At 36.8% G+C, this 25020-nt stretch overlaps 2 protein-coding genes across 10 annotated transcripts in view; one reads left to right on the forward strand and one right to left on the reverse strand.

The window, feature by feature from the left end:
• Positions 1-25020, reverse strand: part of MRP (Multidrug-Resistance like Protein 1) — a 301358-nt gene that overhangs the window by 157828 nt on the left and 118510 nt on the right. For 7 of the 8 annotated variants that reach the window (XM_081758089.1, XM_081758090.1, XM_081758088.1 and 4 more), the window contains exons 1-4: positions 7348-7484; positions 5179-5355; positions 4302-4430; positions 934-1071 (exon numbers count right to left, since the gene is read on the reverse strand). In XM_081758089.1, coding sequence (XP_081614215.1) covers positions 934-1071; positions 4302-4430; positions 5179-5355; positions 7348-7398 — 495 coding nt within the window. In that variant the 5' untranslated portion in view covers positions 7399-7484. Of the gene's footprint in view, positions 1-933; positions 1072-4301; positions 4431-5178; positions 5356-7347; positions 7487-25020 lie in introns of those variants that run through there. The other variant, XM_081758084.1, reaches the window with a different exon arrangement.
• Positions 7474-25020, forward strand: part of Pih1D1 (PIH1 domain containing 1) — a 193825-nt gene continuing 176278 nt past the window's right edge. Inside the window, exons 1-2 of one of the 2 annotated variants that reach the window (XM_081758094.1) lie at positions 7474-7613; positions 16131-16266. In XM_081758094.1, coding sequence (XP_081614220.1) covers positions 16195-16266 — 72 coding nt within the window. In that variant the 5' untranslated portion in view covers positions 7474-7613; positions 16131-16194. Of the gene's footprint in view, positions 7614-7839; positions 7960-16130; positions 16267-25020 lie in introns of those variants that run through there. The other variant, XM_081758095.1, reaches the window with a different exon arrangement.

Here is a 25020-nt window from a genome sequence, read left to right on the forward strand (position 1 = left end):
AGTAAAACCAGGAATACATACCACTATATAAAAGTAACGTACAAAAAAGATTCTGAGATGAACAGAGCAGAGTGACAAAAAGAATGAACTGAATAAATAAGAACGCGGTGTCTATGTTAGGCCACTATTGCTAGATCCAAAGTATGTATCAAAGGTAGGTACCCAAGTTCGATCAATGTTGCTAGTATCAAGGTTCAATGCAGGTTTGTATTTATGAATAAAGAACGATTCTTGAATTTTCCGTTGTTTTTTTTTATTTTTGCTGAACGTATTACCTTAACCTGTCTTATATTATGTGAATATTGTTTTAGATGAAGCGCTAAACCCGACATGCCTTCTTCTTGTGACTTTTTTGATTGCCTAACTTGTTCCTTCACACGCGTGTTAATATTACGTTTAGTCTGGCCAATGGATGAGGAATCACATTCGCAATGGACGAGGTAAATACCTGCCTTATTTAATGGATCGACAAAATAGCTTTTAAATCCTGTGAGATGTTTTTGTAAACTTTTGGGGAGAATACTTGAAGCAGATATGTTATGCTTTGCAAGAATACGTTGAATTTTTGTTGAAAGTAGTGGAATTAAAAATTATCGTAGCATTTACAAAACATGTTTCATGCGTACCTCGTTCTCATTTTGGATCATCTTTATCATTAGGAAAAAAAGCATCATAAATGTCAAGCTGAGTCAATGCTTGCTACAATTTGTAATGGAGTACTAGATGATAATTCCAATAAGCAACAACAGCACTAGAGCCTTATCATTAAATAGACAGTCGCTAAAACCAATAGCCAGTGGCTTTTCATAAATTTACTTTTATTTAATACATAATTACAATCAAAATACCAAAAAGACTGAATTAAACAACTTTCCATTAATCCAACTATCCAAACTATTATCCCTGATAAGTAAAATAGAACTATTTACTTACTGCATCCACTGCAGCCATTATTTTCGTTCTATAAGTCACAGCACCGCAAAGGGCTAGTAAAAACCAGAATAGAAAAAGGACACCCGAAGTACGTAACCCTCTCTGACGGTTATACACTACAAATACTGCTGATAATACCTGCGAAAATACATTATTCAATTATTACTTTAAAAAACACACATTCAACAAATACAAAGTAAAATAAATAACAACAATAATAATATGTATATACGGTATATATATAAAACCACACTGTACAGTGTATATAAAACACATAGTGTATAGTGTATACAAAACTATAAACTCCCTTGTAGCTATGTAAATAAAGTGCGCGTCTTTGGCGTGGAAGATATTGGATCGATTTCCGGTAGGAGCTCCAATTCCATATTAAGGTTCCAATTCCATATTAAGCTTAGTTCCACGTCTCATATAGCCTCGCTGCTGAATGGGGTGCTAAACATGTAAATTAAAATCAACTAACCAACATAAAACACTAATATGTTTTCAATTTTCAAATACGAGCAAATTACACAGCTCGCCACTAAAAATGTAATAGCAAGATGAGGAAAGATAAACAATTCAAATGAAATGAAATCTTTTAGTTTAACGTCCTACGACTATGCCCTTTAGGCTACGGATCACAGATCATTGAGGCAACTGAGCTCCTTCGTGGCTAAGTGGTTAGCGTACGCGCCTTTGACGTGGGAGGTCCGGGTTCGATTCCCGGCGGGAGCTCATGTGGTTCGGATTCCACGTTAATCAGTAGGTCCACGTCTCATATAGCCTCGCTGCTGAAAGGGACGCTAAACTAAAATCAAATCAATCATTGAGGCAACTAATGATGATGGAAGAATTAGTGGAATAAAGAAGCGGAAGGAAATGGCCACCGATCGATCCGGGGACCCCTCACACCAAACGTAAGTGCTGTAGAAATAAATAGTTGATCAAGACGACAGTGCCGTGAAGAACAAGGAACACCGTGTGTGACATATAATGACAACAAACGGAGGCCAGGCAGACAGACAGTTCATACGAAGGATGATATGACTAAGTGTGTGCATACAATCAGAAGATTCCTCGTCAAATGCGGTAGTCGTTCAAGAAGGTTTTGGCCTTTGATTGTTTATTAAGGCTGCAGACTACTAGATATTTTTGAAAAAAACTAATAATTTTTCTTTTGCCCGTTTCTCGTAAGTGGAAAGAGGTAATAAAACATACTTACCACAATAATAGATAATGTTATTCTACACCTGAAAATACAAATCGGAAGAATTTTCAGTGTTGCCATCCATAGAAATTACAGTGTGACCAGAATTTGAATTACTCAAAAATCTAGGTAAAGGCAACGACTAGAAAAATGAATTCAACGGTAATTGATGACTTATCATGCTGTCTATCCTTCTTGTTTACTACTTTTGAAATGATGTTTCTATTTATTTTGTAATGACTTATTTATTTTGTAAGAATTTATGTAAGGTTTATAAAATAAATAGAAATATTATTTAAAAAGTAGTAAACAAGAAGGATAGAGAGCACGATAAGTCATCAATTACCGTTGAGTTTATTTTTCTAGTCGCTGCCTTTACCTAGATTTTTGAGTAATTCAAATTCTGGTCACACTGTTATTTCTATGGATGGCAACACTGAAAATTCTTTCGACCCGTATTTTCGGGTGTAAAATAGCATTATCTATTATTGTGGTAAGTTACATTTTATTACCTCTTTCCACTTACGAAAAACGGGCAAAAGAAAAATTATTAGTTTTTCAAAAATATTCAGTAGTCTGCCCCCTTAAGAGTGCACCTTATCCTTCCGTGACAATCGTTCTCGTATCAAATGCATCCAGTGTATGCAGCGACATGCCAGATTCCAACGACAGCTAGGAAAGACAGTTATCGGTAAGGTTCTGGCGGATATCAGATCGCCACGTCATGCACAATTGCGTAAGCACTAAATGCTGTGGCATAACACCCAGTATTAGCACGAACAGTTTTACATCGACTGCTAGAGTGACCCTGCATAGCGTAGTCGCTAACGCTCTCGCTTTTGGTGCGAGCGGTCCCGGGTTCGGTTCCAGGCGGAGTCACTCGGCCGCTTCCTTCGTTCCCTTTCCCCGGATAGTGTGATCGCCGAGGGACGCCATCCCTCTTAAGTGAACCGATATCTAATTCGTAATCTTAATTCTAATCGACTTCTAGAAAGGGGAAAATTTGTACGGCGCCCACTGACTGCACATCATTGGTATGGGATACTAGGATGATGTCGCGGACGTCTCACATGGAGAGATGAATGGCAGGCAGTGGCGTATTTACGATTTTGTTCGGGAGGGGATTTGCTAACTTTCGGGGGGAGAGGCTTTGCCTGAAAATGTGAAAATTCTGCAAGATATTTCATATACTTTACTACAGTAAGATTGGGGGGGGGGGGCTTAAGCCCGGAAGCCCTCCTTCCCCACTGATGGCAAGACATCCTCTTTTCAGACGAATCCCGCTCCTATCTGCAGCATCATGATTACTCCACCCGTATCTGGTGGTACTGTGGCACCAGGCTGGAAGAAGCCCTGCATTACCACCGTGCCCATTCGTGCCTCCTACGCATTGACCAGCCAACTGTACATTGCCGAAGCGTTGGACCCGATTGTGGTTTGTGTAGTGCAGGTCTTGTCGGTGGCTAAGTACCAGCGGGACAACGTGCGCCCTTATGTTGCGCATACTGTCCTCCACTTCCTGGCTGGACACGTTTCTCTTCTGTCTTGGTGGGGGATGCAGTCGTTCCAATCCCTGATGGTGGGCCCACAAGTTACTGAATGTCGCCAGATCTGCACCGCTGTCGCCGCGTTGTCACGTGTCGTACATACCGGTTACCATTTTTGTACTTGTACTATCAGGTCTCTGCCTGCAAAATTTGGTACTGTATTTTGAACGGCGAGATGTATTTACCCCAAAAATTCTTGCAACAGTGTTAATAGGAGCAAAACTTAGCAATCAGGAAACGTTAAAAAAGATTTCACCATTGACTGTCTTATACAAGTTTGTCTCACAGAATGAGACGATTTTCATCCTAAATAGTACACTAATAGGCAGCACTGGAAAATAAATTTATATAATACTTATAATAAATAGCATTGTCCTTCAACTGATCATACAATTTTTTTTTCTCAATTATACTTTACCAGGCCAACAGCCATTAAAACCTCAGCAGCTTAGAAATCATTTTTCTTAGCGACTTAGAAATTCTTACTGTTAACTTGTTCTAAATTTCTGACCAGTATATCACTTCGCTGAAGGCAAAACAAACACTATTAAACCATAGAATCTCAACAAATTAAAGTAATGGATTCTAGCTTTTCTAATTATAATGCTACTTACAAAAGAAACAAATTTGATTACAGGTGTATATAGTTCAACTGCAGGTACTATGTCTTCAGTTGCATGATTACGATATAAGGCATATCCTAGATCAGTCAGAACAACACAGATGAGGAGGATCGTGACAAACTGAAAAATATATATATATATATAAATACATGAGATAGTATAATATAAGAAAACATTTATTCGTAAATTTTACCTCATTTCCACAAGAATACGGCGTTCGTTTATATGATCTGCCTCAGTAGAATTAAAATACAGTGATACATTCAAACTTATTTCCGTCTTTTAAAGATAACATGGATTTTCAAACCAACAGCAGTAACGTGGATTACGGCCATCAAACTAACAGCTCATCTCCACATTTATATACATCACAGTCAAATATACAGATTTTTTACATTTAACCTCTTCGGTTTAATCTCTTACCCCACAAGCGCGACCCAGTCTGCTACCTGCACAGCTATAAATTCTATCAGTCATTAAAATAGTCGTAGGAAACCTGGGCTCCATTCTAGGTCAAATCATGCATTTTTTATCCTTTGTACATCATTATCTCTTTATATATAGCAGTAATATCTGCAACACATACGAATGCCATACGATTCATATTAGATATAATATTCTTACCACATTCATTCACTGCTTGTTATTGCACAGGAAGTGATATTCAATCTATTCATCTAAACCTATTCCATACTTAGCAAAAAACACTGCAAATTAAGTGTAGTGACTTTCAAGAAATTACTGAAGGAAGTATAGCAGAGGCTGAAATTATTTAACAACCACCAACTACTTCAAAAGTGAACGCAAGGTAAAAGTATTATAATTTGAATAAATGCTTCCCGCTCATTGCTGTATGAATTAGACTTACTAGTTTTGTTATATTTAAGCAACCCCATGGAATGTTTCTGTTTTTGCTTCGCAGGCAGTAGTAAGTCTCGAGAGGTGCGAACACCCACAAAAATCCACACGGAATCCAAACTAATATAGTTTGTTGAAAACATTGTGTGAAATCAGGGGAGTCGGTGTACCAGGTAGCATTAAGATCCTGAAAGTAAATACATAAAAAAATTAGTATGCTATTCATAAACAAGTGGTAGTCTAAAAATATAACAAATTGAAGAAATTTAGTATCTGCTCATTGACGGAACAGTTTAGATGCAAACATTACCCTGCAATTACTTGTTTATAACAAAAGCACATCAATAACTACGTCACATAGATAATATTCTCTGTGATTCAATGACTGTGCAATATTCGTGCCCTCCTGAATTTTCATAGTCCAACCATCACATCAGCAAGATATGAACTAAAGACATCAGTTTGTTATTACATCACATGGAAACTAATATAATTTTAATGATTAATAGTGTTCGTGGCAATTTTCGAAAAACTGACAACAATATAAGATATTTCTTCGTAATTATTTAGCCTTAGGTTTTGGCACAACATATTTTGGAAAATTTACACGCAAAATTCAATACTCTGCATGAAAAGCAATACTTATAAGGAACAAAGTTCTACAGACGACAAAATTAAATACAAAGTAACACAGCCATATTTTAGGTTTACAAGTGCAGAGTTACTAGTGTAAAATGGTTACAAGTACTTTACGATAGGTAAAGTAAGAGAATGTCTATGAAATGTAACTGCATTAGATAATATTTTTCAGCGGCGGTGTATCTCTGAACAGTGTACAGAAGCTGTACGGTATTTCATGTTTACAAGTGAAGCGTCACTAGTATGAAATCATGCCAAGTGTTATTGAAATTCGTACCATTACCAAAACCTACTTGTTTTCAGTACCCGCGTTTACGTATATACCACCGTCGCTGACGCGCCTGCTTCGCCCTGCCCTGATTCGATTACCATTCGTACTTTTTAGTGGTCACCTAGAACGAGCTGGTTTCTTTTATGCCATACATCCGGGTGCAGTATTTATATGAAAATCGTAAAACAATTGTAATCTTTCAACTATTACTTCTGGTAATCCCCTTAAAATTTATCAATGCTAAAGATTTCTTCAAAAACCTCACAAAATCCTTATCTAAACGAGTTTATTTAGGGTGTTGAATGCGGATGCATGTTACATTAGTTGAAAAAATTTAAACCACGCAGGAACTAAATGTTCTTTATATACAATAAACTGACAATTTAACGAAGAGCTGGGGGCTGACGTATGGAAGCCAGTCTATTGAGTACTTCTACATGAAATACAATAAATTTTCTACGTAGTGCAATAGTAAGAAGTATCCATGTGCACAAGACATGCGATATGCGTTAAATTCCCCCTCCACACACACGCACATAGTCATAGATAAAGTACAAGGGCACTACACATGAGATATAAAGTACAGGTACGTTCTTTTTTATTTTCGTATCAGTCGATAAGTAAGTAAAAGTCGCTTTGTTACCCCCTTTGTAAGTTCGTACATACTCAATGAATAATCCCTAAAAGTATGAGCGTCGTGCTCTTTCGGGAACTGATGTAGCTTCATGTATACTATATCCCAGTACATTTTTAAAATTAACATTACTTTTTCCCAAGTGAGGGAGTAGGTCTATGTCAATAGAAGCAATAGAGGGCTGCATCGTAGACCATGAGTTACTCCTAACACCAGTTTTTGAAAGACATTCTTTAATAAGATTAAAATCCTTAATATTATTGCAATGTACTAGAAGTGTTGAAAGCAAATAGGAAAATTTATCATATAATCAACCCACCTATATCAGATTTTACAACAGACACACTTCCGTGCACTAAGTTCATCGATTCCTATATATATTATAGTACAAAAGCTAGTTGCAATACAAAGTTCTCTATAGTTATGCTAGTCATCCGTGCTTCTCGACTTTATAATTTATCATTACTTTTCTCAGGTAATGCTTTGTTTTGAACTGGAAGATTAAAAAACCGGTTTTCGGAGAACATACTTTACCCAACATATGACTTAAAAAACATAAATACATTAAGTGTATCTGTTAATTAACTCATATAATAAAGGTATGTACTTTTATAGTAGCGATTCTTGTAACTTACCCAAAATTTACTTCCACAAAATGCATCTAATGTTGACTCTTCATCAGCCATGACTCTCTTTGATTACGTATGCTGCCACCTTGTGATAAACACATGAAGTTTCAGATGAAGTTGAGCAGACGCCTCATCAGTTGAACACCTGTAAATTTCAAATAAGAAAAATATACGTCTTTCAGATAAGAAAAATAAGTTTCCACATGTTTTACGTGAAATAATCAATAAAGTACGCTATCTAACTTGGCAAATGTAGGATTTATTTGATTTCGGTAAGTGAAACAAAGAGATGCTAGTTTATTACGTTTTAGAGTATGAGGATATAGGTTCCAGCATTTTTGTTTTGTAAATAATTTTGCATTAAATTTGTTCGTATCGTTTGAAATAATTGCATGTTTCATATGAGATATTAACATGCCAGTATTTATTGAACTTGTATTTCATTTCACTAGATCATAACTAACAATAAACGAAGTGAAGTTACTTTTGTTTACAATAACGAATTTCGAACTTCGTTTGTTCATTGTAATTCAAATAGGGCTATTCCTAAATAGCCTATATCGTTAATTTTTCTTGGAAATAATAGGCAATTAATTTGTTCGTGTTATAGTATGTCAGGTACCATACTTCAATTTATGAGTTATGCACTTTCTTTTCTTTTTCTTTTTGTTAACGTACTGGACTATTCTCTTATAAATTATTTCTCATGGAAAAGACCGAAATGAGTGTTGTATTTCTGGGCGCAGATTCACTTTGAGAGGACCTAACAAAAATACAGCACGAGGATATGTACCGTAAAAATGACAGTGCAAGAAAAGTGCTATTCTGGTTCAGGTTAACATAGATTTGAAATATTTACGGAAGAATGTTTCATTAGTTTGGAAAACCAATGTACAAGTAATGAAATGAAATGAAATGAAATGAAAATGTCTTTATTGAAGCGGGCGAGGTTCAGCCATGGCTGCTCTACCACCTAACCCTTGTCAAAAGAATACAATATTAAACATTACACATCAAAAGGAACAGAAAAAAAAACTTTAAAAAATACAAGTAAAAGAATAAATCAGAAAATAAACAAGTGACATATGCAATAAAAAGTATCGATATTGTTGGATTTAGCTAAGCTGTTACATAAAACTGGTACATGTAAGTGCCAGAGGTCAGTCGCTGGGATTTCATCAAATGTGATTTTAATGAATTACGAAATGAATTAAATGACTTTATTTCCGTGAGAGCTTTTGGTATCGCATTCCATACTCTCGGACCTGCTCTAGAAAATGATCCTTGCACTATCTTCAGTTTAAGTCTTTCTACATTGAATTTCTCACTGTTACGCGTAACGTGAGAGTGAATTTGTGACCGCTTTGTAAATTTACAATATAAATATAGTGGGGATTGATTTTTAAGGATTTTATATATCAGACAACTATAGCGTAGATATCTTCTTCTCGACATTGTTAAAATGTCGTTTCTATTTAGCACTGGTAGGATATGTTCCGATTTCTTTAAGTTAAAGGCAAACCTAATGCACGAGTTCTGTATTTTCTGTATAGTTTTAGAATTGTAAACAGAGAGAGATGGTCCATATACAGCGTCACAGTAGTCTAATAACGGTAAAACAAGAACTTGTATGAGATATAATTTCATAGACTGAGATAGAAAGTCTTTGGCTTTGTAAAGTCGACGTAATAAAGTAATAGCTTTATTACACTGAGTAGATATATGATTATTATAGTTTAGTTCCTTATCCAATATGAGTCCTAAGCTTTTCACATGGGTAGAGTAAGAAATATAAGTGTCCATAATTTTTATTTTTAGATCTGCTGCCTTGATTTTACTCAACTGTTGTGAGGTTCCTATAATCGTAAATGTACACTTACTTGGGTTGATGGCAAGACCGTTATCAGTACACCATTCAGATACAGAGGTCAAATCTCTATTAACAAGTTCTACAGTTTGTTCAATATTTTGTGGTGATGACATGATGCAAAGTTGTGTGTCATCCGCGTAGCAATGCACAGTAGAGTATTTAATGGAATCTATGAGGTCAGCAATGTAAATAGAAAATAAAAGGGGACCCAAGATTGATCCTTGAGGTACTCCTTTGTTTATAACGAGTGACGAAGATAAGGGATTTTGAGCTGTCCTAAGATATACTTGTTGCTTCCTGCCTAGTAAGTAGCTTTCAATCCAGTTTATGACGGTATCAGAAAATTTATAATACCTTAGTTTAGCCAACAACAGGTTATGATTAACTAGATCGAAGGCCTTGGTTAGGTCTAAGAGGACTATGATTGCAACTTGAGAGTTATCAACTGCGTTTAATATCCCATCTGTTACCTCGAGCATCGCACTGACAGTACTATGATGCTTACGAAAACCGGATTGAATAATAGGGATAATATTATTATGATTTACATAGTCGTATAATTGCTGGTTTACTAATTTTTCTACGATCTTTGACATTATTGGTAAGATACTAATTGGACGTAGCTCGTTTAAGGAAGTTACGCGGGGTTTCTTTGGTAGCGGTACCACTTTTGCTGTTTTCCAGGCAGTAGGAAAGCAGCCGTTAACTAGTGAATAATTAATTATTTTCGTTAGTGGTGATAGTATGAATGGCAACGCTAATTTGATCATTTTAGTGCTTATTGCATCAAGGCCAGCTGAGTTAGATTTTATGCTGTGCACCGCCTTTCTCACATCGGATTCATTTATTGGGTTGAATAGAAATGTTGTCTGTAGCTGTGGATGTTTTTTAGACAGAAATTTCTTAGTTTGATTGTCAACTCTCTCAGAATTAATAGGAGGCAAACCAGGAAGACTGACGAAATGATCATTAATAACATCTGGATCATTGATTTCACTGGAAAGTGCTACGTCATTGTTCCTGTTACAAAGACCCAGCTCTTGTATTACTTTCCATTTGTCTTTAACTGCAGTGCAGTTTTTAATACGATAAGAGAAGTAAGCAATTTTTTCTTGTCGAACCACTGACGTTGTAAAGTTCCTAAGCCTTTTAAACTCTTCCCAATCTTGTTGGGTTTTGGTACGCTTGAACTTGAGATGTGCTCGATCACGCAATTTCATTAATAGCTTGGTATTACTTGAGAGATATGGGAGTTTAGTTTTAGAAAGCTTGATCTTTTTAATAGGAGCATGTGCATCGAATATATGTGTTAATGCGTCCTGTACAAAGGAAACCTTACCGTCTATTGTTTCAAATGACTCAATGTTTTCCCAGTGTATGTATTGAGCATCGCTAAGGAAAAGATTTTCATCAAAACTACTATAATCTCGACAGCTAAGAATTTCAGGTTTCGGGCTAGGCGGTTTATTAATATCAAGAACCATGTATATAACACAGTGATCAGAATTTCCAATAGGGGGACTAACACCATGCAACGCCAGTCTGTCTCTGTTATCAGTAACAATAACATCTAACAAAGATTCACTTGTTTCAGTTATCCTAGTAGGCTCATTAATTATTTGAATAAGATTTACCCTATTTAATATTGAGTTTAAATATACCGTTTCAGGTTTGTTTATGCAAGTTTGGTCACAGTTCAGGTCGCCAATTAAATACAGAGAATCGACCTGTGGATAGAGCTCGATGACAATATCTTCAATAATTGATAGTGAAGTATACGATATATTGGGTGATCTGTATGCATAATAAGGCAGAAATGCGTCCTGCATGTCAAGTTTTAGCACACAACTCATAATAATTGTTGAAAAAGGCATTTATTCCGAAGTTGGGCGTCTGCTTTCGCCACGTTTTTTCGCTGTTATCTCCTTTGCACACTTTCTGCAATTTGTTATTGGGTTCATTAATTCGTGCTCTTCACAAACTTTTAAAAGATTTTGCTCGTTATGAACGTATTGCTTCAGAAATGTTAAAACTGTTAGTTCATTGCCCTTGTACATTCGCCACGTTGATAACATAAATGCTCGTTTTTTTCTCACAATGCAACTGTTCGGTTACCTTGCGCCAAGTAGTTCCCTCCGCTCGCCGTATAGTCCCATGTTTATAGCCGCTTATATATAACAAATAAACAGATTTTTCGAGACTCTCACATATTAAGCACAGAAACGATCAAATTATCCATATCTTTCCTGTAAATTTTAAAAAAATTGCTGGAAACGGACGCCCAACTTTGGAACTTAACCCTTGAAAAATTATAATTCTTCCACTAATTTTCTTATTGTTCTACAAAAGATTCGCGCTGGGTCATTTAGCAAAGATAAATTTCAAGGCGGCCACCAGGAGTAATTGTTGATTTTTTTTTCACGATTTGCGTATGAATATAGCATCTGGATGTATAGCATAAAAACTAATGCATAAAACCTGTGCTAGGTTGTCACTAAAAACCAATAAGTTGGTTAGTGTTTTTTTCACTGTAGTTTCCATGATCTAAGTTTGCTGAATTTATATCCATAGTGGGTAAACCCTCCTGAAGTGATTCTGCACCTAGTAGAGCATCTATACTTAGGAAATACTTTTAAGGTAGTAAGAGTGAAGATCCGTATCAAAGAAGTGAATATTGTATGGTGTAAATATGTTTACCTAAACTGGGCTTGCATGTCAAAAAATACAAACCAACGTTACTAGATGGCCATCAAAAGAAAAAACTGAATCTGAGCTGGTAAGGGCAGGGTGAAGCCGATGAGCTAGTGTGGGGATGGTTCTGAAAGGAGCAGGCGCATCAGCAACAGTGGGTATGCGTGTTAGCGACAATAGAAAATACTCCCTTCCTTACGTTGGTAGATGTCTTACGTGTTGGACAGCTTTATGGATACGAATCATGTCTTATCGCACTGCACTGACAAAAATTCAGTTCATCATGGTTTCCTTATGGACATTTAAGTAATGAAAAAAGTTAACTTTGATTACGTTTTGCAACATTTTACCCATATGTTTTGATTACTTGTGTATCCCCTTTTGAAATAACATTAAATACAGTATTTCTTTTGTAAATTTTACCGATCTATAGTTGCCTAAAGTAGGATAACGCCAATTTACTTTACGTTCAGCGCGAATTTGTGCAGATTAAGATTACGGTGAATATAACGCATAAATCGCAGTCTTCTTCGTGTACCGTTCATATCTCTAATTAACGAGAAAGACAGAAATAGCCAAGCATAATACTGTATAGATTGTGGAAATGATCTGGTTATATCTGTTTCTTACAGTAACGTTACAAGTAAATATATGGCATATGCTCACGCTTGCTCACTAAGTTCCCTGTGCTCTGAACCAGACTAAAGTCAGAGCTAGCTTGTAGTGTCCAACCAAGTTGAGTGTGTTTCACAGTTTTAGTTAGCGGTATTGCACAATCGACAAACATAACTATGTCGGACACGAATATTACAGCAATGCGAACTTGCGTAATACACTTGTATAGTAATGCCGGATTCTGCAGAGGAGCGACACCAGTTGAAGCTAATATCAAGTAGACCCAAATCGTCTTTGAACCTCTCTTGAAAAAGAATTCTTACGTAGATGTACTTACACAAGAATCGAACTTTGATGACCACCCGTGAAATGCTAAGCAGATGACTGAGCGAAAATAGGTAGGTAACGAGACATTGAAAGTGCCGAAGACGTAGAGGCAAATACAATTTTTGTACGCTATGTATAGTATCTTTGCGAAGTTTGCAGATATATTCAGGTTTTAGTGAATAATGCGGTCTCTAGTGGAGTCAATCCTTACAAAGTAATCCAGAGCAGGTTGCTCTACCGTCTTCGAAAATTATAAAAATTGGAGTGTGATGAACCTTGTGTACGAGGAAGTCAATAACAACATTCAACCATTCACGTTGTCGTAGTGTAAGTGTTCTGGAATGGCGGCCATCGTTGTTCTCAGTAGAGTGCCATTTTATGCATTTGCATGCGTTTACAAAAAACTACAGTTGATCAGATCAGGACGTAAGAATGAGACGAACACGAAACAAAGACGGATCTTTACAGGAGAGCCTGAAATCCACGGAGAACATATACTCTTGGTTCTAAATGAATATGCAGGGTTGAAAGTTAATACATGAAATCGCCAGGAAAAGTACCGAAAATGCACTTTTAAGGGGCTGTATGTTGGAATGGATTAAAATGAAGTTCATAAATTTTGTGCTGAATAGTATTGTATGTTAAGCTTCTGCAGAGATCCCCCCGTTATGATATTGGTGCCGTAGATTTGTGGGGTTCCGAAAGTAGGGGTTTGTAATATTTATGGCATTTTTGGGCGTAATATCTCAGAAGGACAAAGTGCTGAAAGTTGCTGTTTAAGCCACAAAGTAATTCTGTATGAGAATAAACTGTTTTTTAAAAAATCAGGACTGATATTACATGGAGAAAAAAGTGAGGACATGGTGAAAATACGAAGAAGGCACGTGCGTGACAATGGTATTCAGGGTTCATTATTGCTGACTGAGCAACAAAGCAGTACAAAATCAAATAAATACAGTGTTTCCTTTGTACACTTCATGTCCAAGAGTGTATTCTTAATGGCAAAGCTCGTTAAACAACAGTCGTTTCTGTTTCTGAACAATCACATTTTCTACACGTACTGGTGAAATCCTTCTTGCCTGGACAAATACGGCTTTATTCATCGTCTTCATAAAAGTGGGAAACTTTTTCCGTTTTCTCTGGTGACACTGATGCTCCCTTTTTTGTGCTCTACATTTGGTAAAATTTCCTGCTCACTGACCAGTTTCCTAGTAATCTGTACAAGACGTTCTGATACATTAAATTTAGTTGCAATCTTCTTTCGAGGCTATGTCGTTGGTAGCAAACTTAAGATTTTAACTTTTTCGTGGGGGCACGGTGGCTCAGGGGTAGAACAGTCACCTTTAGTGCGTTGGGTACCTGGTTTAATCCCAACTTCCGCCAAGTGGGCCTTGTGATGGGGACACACCACCATGTGCGTGGTTTTTCTTGTGATTCTTCCTTTCTCCTCATTGCATTAATATCATCTGTCTAATTATCACCGTCTTCTTTAGCCTCGATGCATACTCTTGGGATGCAATATATATATATTCATGAATCAAAGTTTCCTTTACGAGAAAGAACATGTCTATGAGACGTTATATTGCGGATTTCTTTTGTTTCATGTTATATTAGACACGATATTATATTTTGATTGTCTGTATGTAGGTTCACTATATAAACTTTTTCGAAACTGAACTTCTAATTTTTTACTGTCATTCTGCGTAGTGTTTCCAGAATAGATTTAGGAAACCGTAGTGGCTCAGTGGTTAGAAGGGTTCGTAATTGTGTCCTAAGTTATGTAGATTTATAATCGACAACATTTTTCTCTTGGTTCTCTCATTTTCCCCCCTATTTTCTTATTTCAATAGTTTTTTTTTCATCACCTTCATTGAGGAATTTAGTTTACCAAAACTTCTTTATATATTTACTGTGTTTATCCGTCCCGGAAACAAAAAATTTCAACAAGTATTTTATGGACCTCCATGAATTTTGGCCAGGATATGGAACTGCAAAAGTTAGGAATCGAATTTGTTAATGGATGTGATGTTCAAGCCGGAAGTAGTACAAATCAACCATTTCCGGGTTTTATGTTGATCAATATAAAACAAAAGCAGTGACAGGTAGCAGATTCAACAATTTTCTGCAATCGATTAAATGAGCCAAGGTTGAAACTCAAAATCTTACCTTGTACCCCCAACTGCCGTTAGTGTTTAGAACATCATTCGACACAATATTTCAAGTGTCTTTGGAATCATCCTCAAGTGCAGGCATCTATTCCTTTTTCTTTTCTGTTTTTTTGTTTTAATGATATAGTAATGTAATTAAAAAATAAAAATAAACACATTCGTGCATTTCAGAGATGATGATTTCTGGTATGATTTCAAAGAGAATTGAAACATTGTGTCGAATGATGTTCTAAACACTAACGGCAGTTTGGGTACAAGGTAAGATTTTGAATTTTCAACTATGTACTCGAGAGCACAGTTTAGTAACGTCCGAAGAATACATTTATTGTTCATCCGTAACTCTCGATTGAAACCACAACTGATGGAAATCCATTAGAACTTCCGGTTTCAATATTGATCTACAGAGAATAGAAACTATTAGAGGTAGAGCGAAGCATTTCCTTGGAATCGATTTTACGTTCTAACAATAGGTATTGTCTTCTCTCTTCAAACCGGAAGTAGTAGAAATTAATGGTTGATCGCTGTAGAGGGAAAATAGTATTAGATAGTGAGAAGTGACTTTCTGGAATCAATTAAAGTCCCCAGAATATATTGCGTCCCAACTATAATCTTTCTACTAAAACCGGATGTGGAAGAAATCAAATACTTCCAGTTTTAACGTTGATCTCTATAGATTAAAAAGCGATAACATAGTGGGAAGAGGTTTTCTACAATCAATTAAGCGTTATAAGAATATACTCTATCTCCACACTAATTTCCTTATTAAAACCGCTAGAAATCAGTACCACTTCCGGTGTCAGTATTGTCTGAGAAAATATCAAACCATATACTATACTCCTTCAAGTGGTGTACACATGGCACCATACATGTTTTACGCGACGTCCTTCTTTCCGTTACTTTCAACCATAAACCCTTAGAATGCTAAATATCGTTTGAGAATGCTTTAATTATTAAATCCCCAAGAGAGGAGGGCTTTACCTTCTAAAGTTGACTGGTAGTCTAGTCGAGTAAATTTTTGAAATGTACAGGTAAGTTAACTCTTTGTCAGCTTTACGAATATTTATAAATTACTGACATCTTTCGGGTGTAAAACTTATATTATTTCAATTCTCTTACAGATCGGGATTAAATTTTCATTAGAAGCGCTATTCTAATAAAGGAGTTACAGAGTGTGGTGGCAATATGGCAAAGAAATCGGATAGTTCGTTGCTAGAGGTGGACAGGTCGATACTAGAAAATCAACTTTTTCTTCAGGTGAGTCCATTTTTATAGGAAAAAATAAATCGCTTTAAAAGTATCGCAAAAGCTGTATGTATTGATGCATACTCTTTACCTATAATATATGGTCATCCGAAAATCAACAAAGAAGGGGATACTTTAAGACCCATAGTCTCTCATTAAAAATCAAATAAAAGCCACCTACTTACTTGCTTAACCGAAAATAGCCCCAATTCTAATAACCATTGCGGTAGCCGATTGCTTAAATTTTAACTTTGGAATGTAGCCAATGGTTAAAGTGTAGTAAAGTTAATGAGATATAAGAACTGTGTGATCTTTGAGTTGAAGATATAAACTTGAAGACCTGGTTATGCAAAGCATCGTTTTACCTGTACTAGCATACATCGTAATGAACCATTTGGAATAAACCGTATTAAAAAAAAGAACAGTTCAAATTAATGAAATACTACAGGGTGTGCCGTAAGTTTCCATACATAAGAATAATAAATATTTTGATGTATACGTACACCTGTGATCACATCACCAGTTTCCAGATCCTTGGATAGGTCGGCATGGCCCTATGGAGTGACCTCCTAAATCGCCAGGTGGGGACATTTTAATTCCATGATATATCAGGAAAGGATACAAAACATAATTACCCGAAGGGAACCAGCATAACTCGAGACTTTCTTATACGTCCTAAGTACTGGACACGCATCGAAACGGTAGGCGTGCAAAACATATACAAATAAAAATAGTTCTCTTAAAAAATGTTTGTTTTTTCCTATGTATCGAAACTTCTGGGACACACTGTATAGATATCCTGAAGGCATCATTATGGTCTGTAAATCTAAAGAACAATTACAGTCACTTTTTAACAATTGAACCAAATATGTCCAAAAATTGAATTTACTATAGTATTAGAAAATGGCATAAATTTGAGAATTTTGATTCAGCCAACTAAACAATAAAATCAATTATAAACCCTACAGAAAATCAGCATCATTTGATGTGTCTACTACATGAAAAAAAAAAAAAAAAAAAAAAAAAAAAAAAAAAAAAAAAAAAAAACTTGTACAAGATTAAACAATTTATCAGTAATTTTTTTTCCCACGAGTTATAGATTGATCTGATCTGAGGAAAAATTGAGGAACCAATTGGAAATTATATTCAAATTAGGTAAGAAAAATGGATATGAAAGTGGTACTCAGGATAGGTTAAAAAAAAAAAAAAAAAAAAAAAAAACAGGCATTTGACATGACAATATTCTAATAGCTCTAACACAGTATCTCTTTACCATTATGGCTTAAATTTCATATAGCCTGAATAACGTTGCTACGAAATATGGCTACAAATCACCAATGAATATTTAAAATATTGTGTGGATTTTAAAAGCTACTTTTTCAATGACTCAGGCCAAGTTGAAGTTTATCAAACTATGTCAATGCTGTGATCCATATATTAATGTAATTAAGGGAAACATTGGACTAAGAAGAAAAGGATCAAGATTCTTAAATTTCAGTATTATTAAAACACCTAGCCATTTCCAATCATAAAATCGAGGGAGTCAAATTCAGGATTGAACTTGTATCAGACTAAATTGGACAAAGGTTGGGATTTTCTCATTCATGGTTTTATTGGGATTTTAATTTTATGCATTTCTAGTCCAGTACTGTTCTGTACCGTGTTTTTCGCTCAGAGACGTCATTACCTTACCCACACTGCTTTTTAGATGGATTCGGAAACTCACTTGTCCGAATACATCAACATTAGATGTGCAGTCCCCGCGGAAGAAAACTTTTTATGCTTGGAGTTTGCAAGAGGATTTAAATGGCAAATCCGTATTTTTAACACCGAAAATTAACCTACGTACAGAAACTGAAGAAAAAGATTAGTGCTTCATTACAGTACTGGTACTTCAATTCAGAGTATGTAACTTTCAGCATTGCACGGAAACAAATATAAATGGAGTAGCTGTCTTACGTTGAAAGCAAACCAAATGGCAAAATCGTACATTTTGTTTTCCATTTAAACAAAGTAATATAAAAGAATCTTCGTTATTTTCTACCATAAGCCAGTCGGGATGGATCAATAGTACAGTGCTTACTTCTGTCTATGAGGTTCCTGGTTCAATTCCAGCTCCCGCCAAGTGGGTGTTGTGGTAGACAAGCAGCGTGTGAGTTGGTTTTCTCGTGGTTCTCCCGTTTTCTCCTACTTTCCTCTTCTACCGTAATCATCTATCTCATCGTCACAGTCTGTCGTAGGTTGGGCGCATAGTCATGGGATGTTAGACTAGAAAAGAGAACCCTCCTATCATAAGAAAATAAAATAATTATCTAGGAAGAGAAGTTTGTTATTTTAGTGACGAGTAGTCGTCGCAGTTTGTACCGGAGATTTCGTTTTGGTATTGAAGTAGCTCCTAGATTATCACACGATAGTGAGTTTGTGCCTATTTGTGTCTCGATTAATACTCGATCTCAGGACCGCACAAGTCAAAGTTGAGATCTTGTGGAAGGGAATAGCAGGAAGAAGATAGTATCTGAGGAAGAAAGTGTACGTAATTAGAAAAATCAGTCAACGAACAATAAAATTAGAATTTTTGTTATAAACACTCATTCCGAATTCTTTCTGCTTTGGTCATAAAAATAAAACATATTACTATTACAAATTTTCGACGCTTTGTGAATCTACTTGATATTTTGTGATGTCGGAATTTCTTTATAGAAAGCCGGTGTGAAATGTCATCAAAGAGCTTATCAATTCAGTACTGATTAATGGACGGTTTTCCATAAAGCTTGAGAGTTGACGTAATGTATATTCTACTTTCACGAATTAATTTTTTCTCATTGACGCATCGCTTTGTGTGTGTTATTGAAGAACTTTCATGTGCAATATTTTTCAGTTATCTTTCCTGAGTAAAAATGTATTTGAATAAATATTTGTTCACATCATATTTGTTTTGCTGAAGAATTTTTGCTTTAATACAATTGATGTACTATAGATGTACTTATCTGTAATTTGATTGCAATATCAACCTGCATTCTGGATCAGCTATAGATGATAACACGTGAATAGGAAGTATTACATTATAGAAAACCCCTGTATGTATTAGTAGGATTTAGATTTCTGGACTTTCGGCATCTAAGGCCATTTAGCTCGTTACGTTTGAGGGATGACGTCCCTCGGCGAGCACACCATCTGGGGTAAGGGAAGGAAGGAAGTGGCCTGGGGCCTATATGTTAGGTACTACCCCGATATTTGCCTAGCGAATGAGAATAACTCAGGAAAACCTCATTCTGGGGTGGCTGGCCCGAAAAACCATTTTACACTTTTTCGACCGAGTGCCCTCACCGAGAATCGAACCCGGGACCTGTGTATTAGTATATTGGTAGACAATATAAAAGATCAACGCATTAGAAGTCTCAATTTCGTCTAGTAGATGTCAACCTCTTGAGGATGTTTGCTGCCATCTAACGGAGAGATGTGTAACCTCTACTACCTTCGTTTCAATAGTGTAAAATGGGATATGAGTAGCCACCATTAAAGTCACCGTTACCCGTGAAGATGTTAAAGAATTGACTCCGTTAACGAAGAGTCTCTTTTGCTATCTATTGAAAAAGAGAATTCAAATATTCACTTCCGTTCGAGTTATTATGTGGAGTAATGGACAAACATATTTACATTACAATTTTAATGTGAGACCCACTTACTTGATCCTAATAAATATCTTTAGCTCATCTACATAATCGGACCGACCTTGTCTACTACATAATTGGACTGAGGTTGTCGACTACATAATCGAACTGAGCCTGTCGACTATATAATGGGGTTGAGCCTGTCGACTACATAATCGGACTGAGCCTATCGACTACATAATGGGACTGAGCCTATTGCCTTGGACTCTGGTGAAAGTGGCTATTACCTTTGCCACTCTGCCATCTTCTTAGTTGTATATTAACTGCTTACGAAGCAGAAACAATGATCACTCAGGGAACGCATTGTATGCAATGTGTGATGCGTTGAGTGTAATCCAACTGCAACTTAACAATGTTTGTGTTATACATATTTATTTATTTTGTAATTTTTACTTTCTTTTTAATTAACACTAACTCAATAAGGTTAGAATTGAGTGTATATTTGAAGACAGAATTTGTTGCTTTCCATTCGTCAAAGTGTATTTAGGAAATATTTGCTGCGTAGTTACTGATGCGACAGTGGCGTTGGGATAGGACATTGTCAGATGACGGCATTCCTTGAAATGTATTGTATCAAAGAATTTAATGCTTGTCCCCCAATGTGGTGATTCCTCCGGAGTAGAACGTCTGTAGGCGCTATGACCTGCCCTAGGTATATAGAGAAATAACATTGTCACAGGTATTAATGGAACTTCCGCAGAGTGGGCAAAGACCATGTCAGTTCGCTACAGGTCCAATGATTAGTTTCTCTACGGAACTTCTAACATTGCGCCGTACAAACACTTCTGAAGAACAAATCGGAAGAAATCTGTTCGGAATATAGTGAGGCTTCTACGTATTGCGTAGGTCTAGATGGATAGCAGCAATTGGGAACTTGACAACGAGAATATTTCTAGAAGTTTCCGCCCTCATATTGAAATAACTCGCCTTTGGCAGTAAACCATTCATAGCATTTAATGCCATCTATGGACAAAATAATGTTTCAGCTTCAACTGTGTATTTGTATGAGTTCATTTGAGGCAGTTGCTATGATTCAGCTAAATCTAAATCTGAGCTGTATGTAGGTGCTGAATCTCAGTCATGTGGACTGGAGCATTGTCATGCAGTATGCAAGCTGAACGGACAGCAACTGATTTAAACGGTAGGTTCGAACGAACTGTCGCAGCTAAACAGTTAAAATTCATACGTTAATTTGTCCATGGATGGCACTACATGTCGTGAACGACTTATTAACCAGTGGCGAGATATTTCAATCTCAGACCAGAAATGTTGGCAGTACCCTCGTACTTGTTTTCTGTCAGCAAACACATGTTTTGTAAAAACTTGTGTTAGCTGTAAGTCCATGTCTCACGGCGTTCGTGTTGATAAAAGGACGTTAAGCTATATGTGAATAGAGGAGACTGCCGTATCATATAATCCTATAAAATGAAATAATTTAACATTAGAATATTGAGTCAAAAGTGAGGGCGGATTAATTTCACTTTACTCCCGGTCGTTTTGTTGCATAAATACGATTGTATGCAGGGGCAGATCCAGGACCGACTTCTGGGGGGGGGCGGTGGGTTGTCATACTGCTACTTTTAAGGGCTCCAAACTTTGGGATGGGTTTTATTTATATATATATAAGAAAGTTTCCTCTTCTGGGGGGGGCGATCGCCCCGATCGCCCCCCCCTGGATCCGCCCCTGATTGTATGTATGTAGTTTCAGATCTGTACATTTATCAATCATTACAGAAGCACTAGAAAAATGTATTTTTTTAAAAAAATCCGTTACAATCTGATACTTGTGTTCGTCTTCGTACGTTCTAAATTCTTTCTTTTATTTCAGTGGTGTTTCACACATTGCTACGGTCCCCAGTCTGGATTGCTACCTACTTCTCTCGAATCCAGCTTCTGAATTAAAACTCATTTATCATGCGCCATGCGAGTGACATAGCTTAATGCGAGTTTGGGGTTTACTTCATCTCTCCATTTCCGTTTTATTATTAATTTTGCAGTATTGAATCTAGAAAGAGCACTTCCATCCAAAGTGTGCCAAGTGCTTGTCCCTCCCCCCCAAAAAAGGCCTATTGACATTATACCTCTTGCTAAATTACAAAGAGGGAATTTTCGTGGTTTTTATTTCTTTTTTAACGAAAGTGCGTGTCCAATTTCAGTATCCGTTTGAACCAGTAGTGCCATTTTTCTCTCTCCTCAAAAAATTGAAGAAGAATAGACCGAAGTTAGTTGTAACAAAACCATGAGTTCATGACTGAGGTCGTTACACAGTCACGCGGAGCTCCGCATAGATGGCCATTTTCCATTGGGCTCACTCGGGCTCGCGCTCACCTGTCTCAACTGGGCTCGCGCTCACTCGCGCTCGCGCTCACTTCTCTCAACTGAGCTCGCACTCACTCGGGCTCGCGCTCATCTCTCTGGACTGGGCTCGCACTCACTCGGGCTCGCGCTCACTTCTCCCAACTGGGCTCGCGCTCACTCGCGCTCGCGATCACTTCCCTCAACTGGGCTCGCGCTCACTCGGGCTCGCGATCACTTCTTCCAACTGGGCTCGCGCTCATTTGCACTCGCGATCACTTTTCTGAACTGGGCTCGCGCTCATTTCTCCCAACTGGGCTCGCGCTCATTCGCACTCGCGATCACTTCTCTCAACTGGGCTCGCGCTCACTTGAGCTCGCGATCACTTCTCCCAACTGGGCTCGCGCTCACTTCCCTCAACTGAGCTCGCACTCACTCGGGCTCGCGCTCATCTCTCTGGACTGGGCTCGCGCTCACTCGGGCTCGCGTTCACTTCTCCCAACTGGGCTCGCGATCACTTGAGCTCGCGATCACTTCTCCCAACTGGGCTCGCGCTCACTCGGGCTCGCGCTCAATTATTGAGCCCGAGCCCAGTTGAGCGTGAGTGCCGAACTCACGAACGTCGGGCTCGCGAGTTTGGACACCTATGATACAGACACAGACAATGACACGTAGAACCAGTCGTATTAACAAATGCTGAAACAAATCTTCAGTTATGCGCTTATTCACCTAAAAATCATCTTCACTAACATGTCAGCTCATTAGGAGCGAATCCCCAGCATGTACGTTAACATATACTTACGAGAGAATACCTATATCTCAGATTTTGAGTACAGTTTCAAAAGTTCATTTCCGTAAGCTGTAAAGGCAGTAATTGCTATGCTAATTATCACAAATTAAATGCAACTTTTGAGTTGCATACACACAACCTACTAGGGAATGAAGACCATGTACTAACAAAGAGTACACTGGAAAATGAAATAACATGTTATAACAAAAATTAAAATAAGATGATAATCGATACAAATGTAGAGGATGAATATGGCATGTCCGAACTTCGCCAAGTATGGTGGAAGAAGCTATTTGTTTACTTCTTCTTGACCAACCGCTAAGAACATTTATAAATCCATATGTGGCTTTGTTATATGCAATTAATACATTCAAATTCACGAACGATGACGAACTGAAGGGTACGAAGGTACAGTTGCAACTAACAACCATAGTCATAATAATATAGTTCAACTAAACAACGTTGAAAATAGTGGATAATTAGGTTGTAAGTAGAAATGACCAAAACTGAATAGTTTGCATCGATCATTCCGAAGAAATTTGGAGTTGTACTGAGCATAGTTTGGGGGGGGGGGAAGCGAGCATCCCCGGTGAGTATACTTCAGCTGACTTCTTTGGGGGGGGGGAGAAAATGCGATTGAGGGGAAAATTCCCCCTCATCTCTCCCGGTAATTCGCACCCTATATATATTATATAGATAGATAGATAGATAATTGGCTTGGGGCAATATAGTGCTAAGCCGCATTTGTAAAAACAAAATCTACCCTTTGCTGTTGACAAATTTGCAAAAATTGAGATTAGATGGCAGTAAATATCGTAAATGGTGTTCTTGCCTTCATTAATTTGTATTGTAGTGCAGCGATAAATTTCCTTTTTTTTTTTCGGAACAATACGTATAAATGTGGCTTAAAGTTATATTACTCGAAGCCCTTTATATATATATATATATATATATATATATATATATATATATATATATATATATATATATATATATATATATATATATGCAAGTTAGTTGGAAACCTGGGGCCCGTAAAATAGTGTTTCCAATCGAGTCCCACGTCTTGTAAGTCCATTAGGTTATCTTTTCTCTCTCACTTGAAGAAAGAAAACTTTAATTTTTTAACGGTGACTTCCCTCCGGAGCAGCATCTACTTTTAATTACGTGTTTGCTGTTTGAAGGCATATTGTCCTGTTAGAATACAGTAAATATGAAAATTTCTTAATTTAAGTCAAATTTAAGAGTACTAAAACTGAATTTTTGAAATTGTACGTTGATTACAGCCTGTAATTTGTTAAAACAACACCTATCAAATAAAATTACAAGTTAATGAAAGGTCAAGCAAGATGTTTGTGAATATGAAACTTACGTCATAATATCACTTTGAGTCAGGAAGTTATATATGATAAGCATAATGATAATGATAATGATAATGATAAGCATAATGTAGTTCTAGTTTTCGATTCATCTTTACATTTCTTTAAGTATAAAAATGTCAGTTTTTAAATCGCATAACATAACGGAAAAAATAGTAGCTACATTATATAAAATGAGGTAATTTTACGAACTGCGTTAAAACAGGAAATACAATTATGTTTAAATATTGAGGTAGTTAGGGATCTCTTGCCTGTCAGATGTCAATTAACAGATTAATAATTTCCTTCTACAACAAGCAAGACTTTATTTTACATGAATTAAAGACCAAAATACAAATTCAGATTATGCACTTTCGCAGGAGACCAATCCGACAAGCTTGAAGCCTTATATAAATGACAGCGAGTTGGTACAAATGAAAAATACAACTTACGGTATAAATGTTAATTTTCCACCCATGTTGTGTAGATGCTGTCGATTACTCGACGAGATGCTGGTTGGTTGCTGAGATGATCCTTGGTCCTCTCCCTTACCTATTTATATGTATAAATTTCGTCAGTCAGACCCTGAGGTTCTCCATAACAGCCTTGTTTGTTCACTTAATTACTTTTTACGCTACGTGACTGCCGGAGA

This window comes from Thermobia domestica, chromosome 5 (genome assembly GCF_964235325.1).
Source record: "Thermobia domestica chromosome 5, izTheDome1.hap1.1, whole genome shotgun sequence".
NCBI classification, from domain to species: Eukaryota; Metazoa; Arthropoda; class Insecta; order Zygentoma; family Lepismatidae; genus Thermobia; species Thermobia domestica.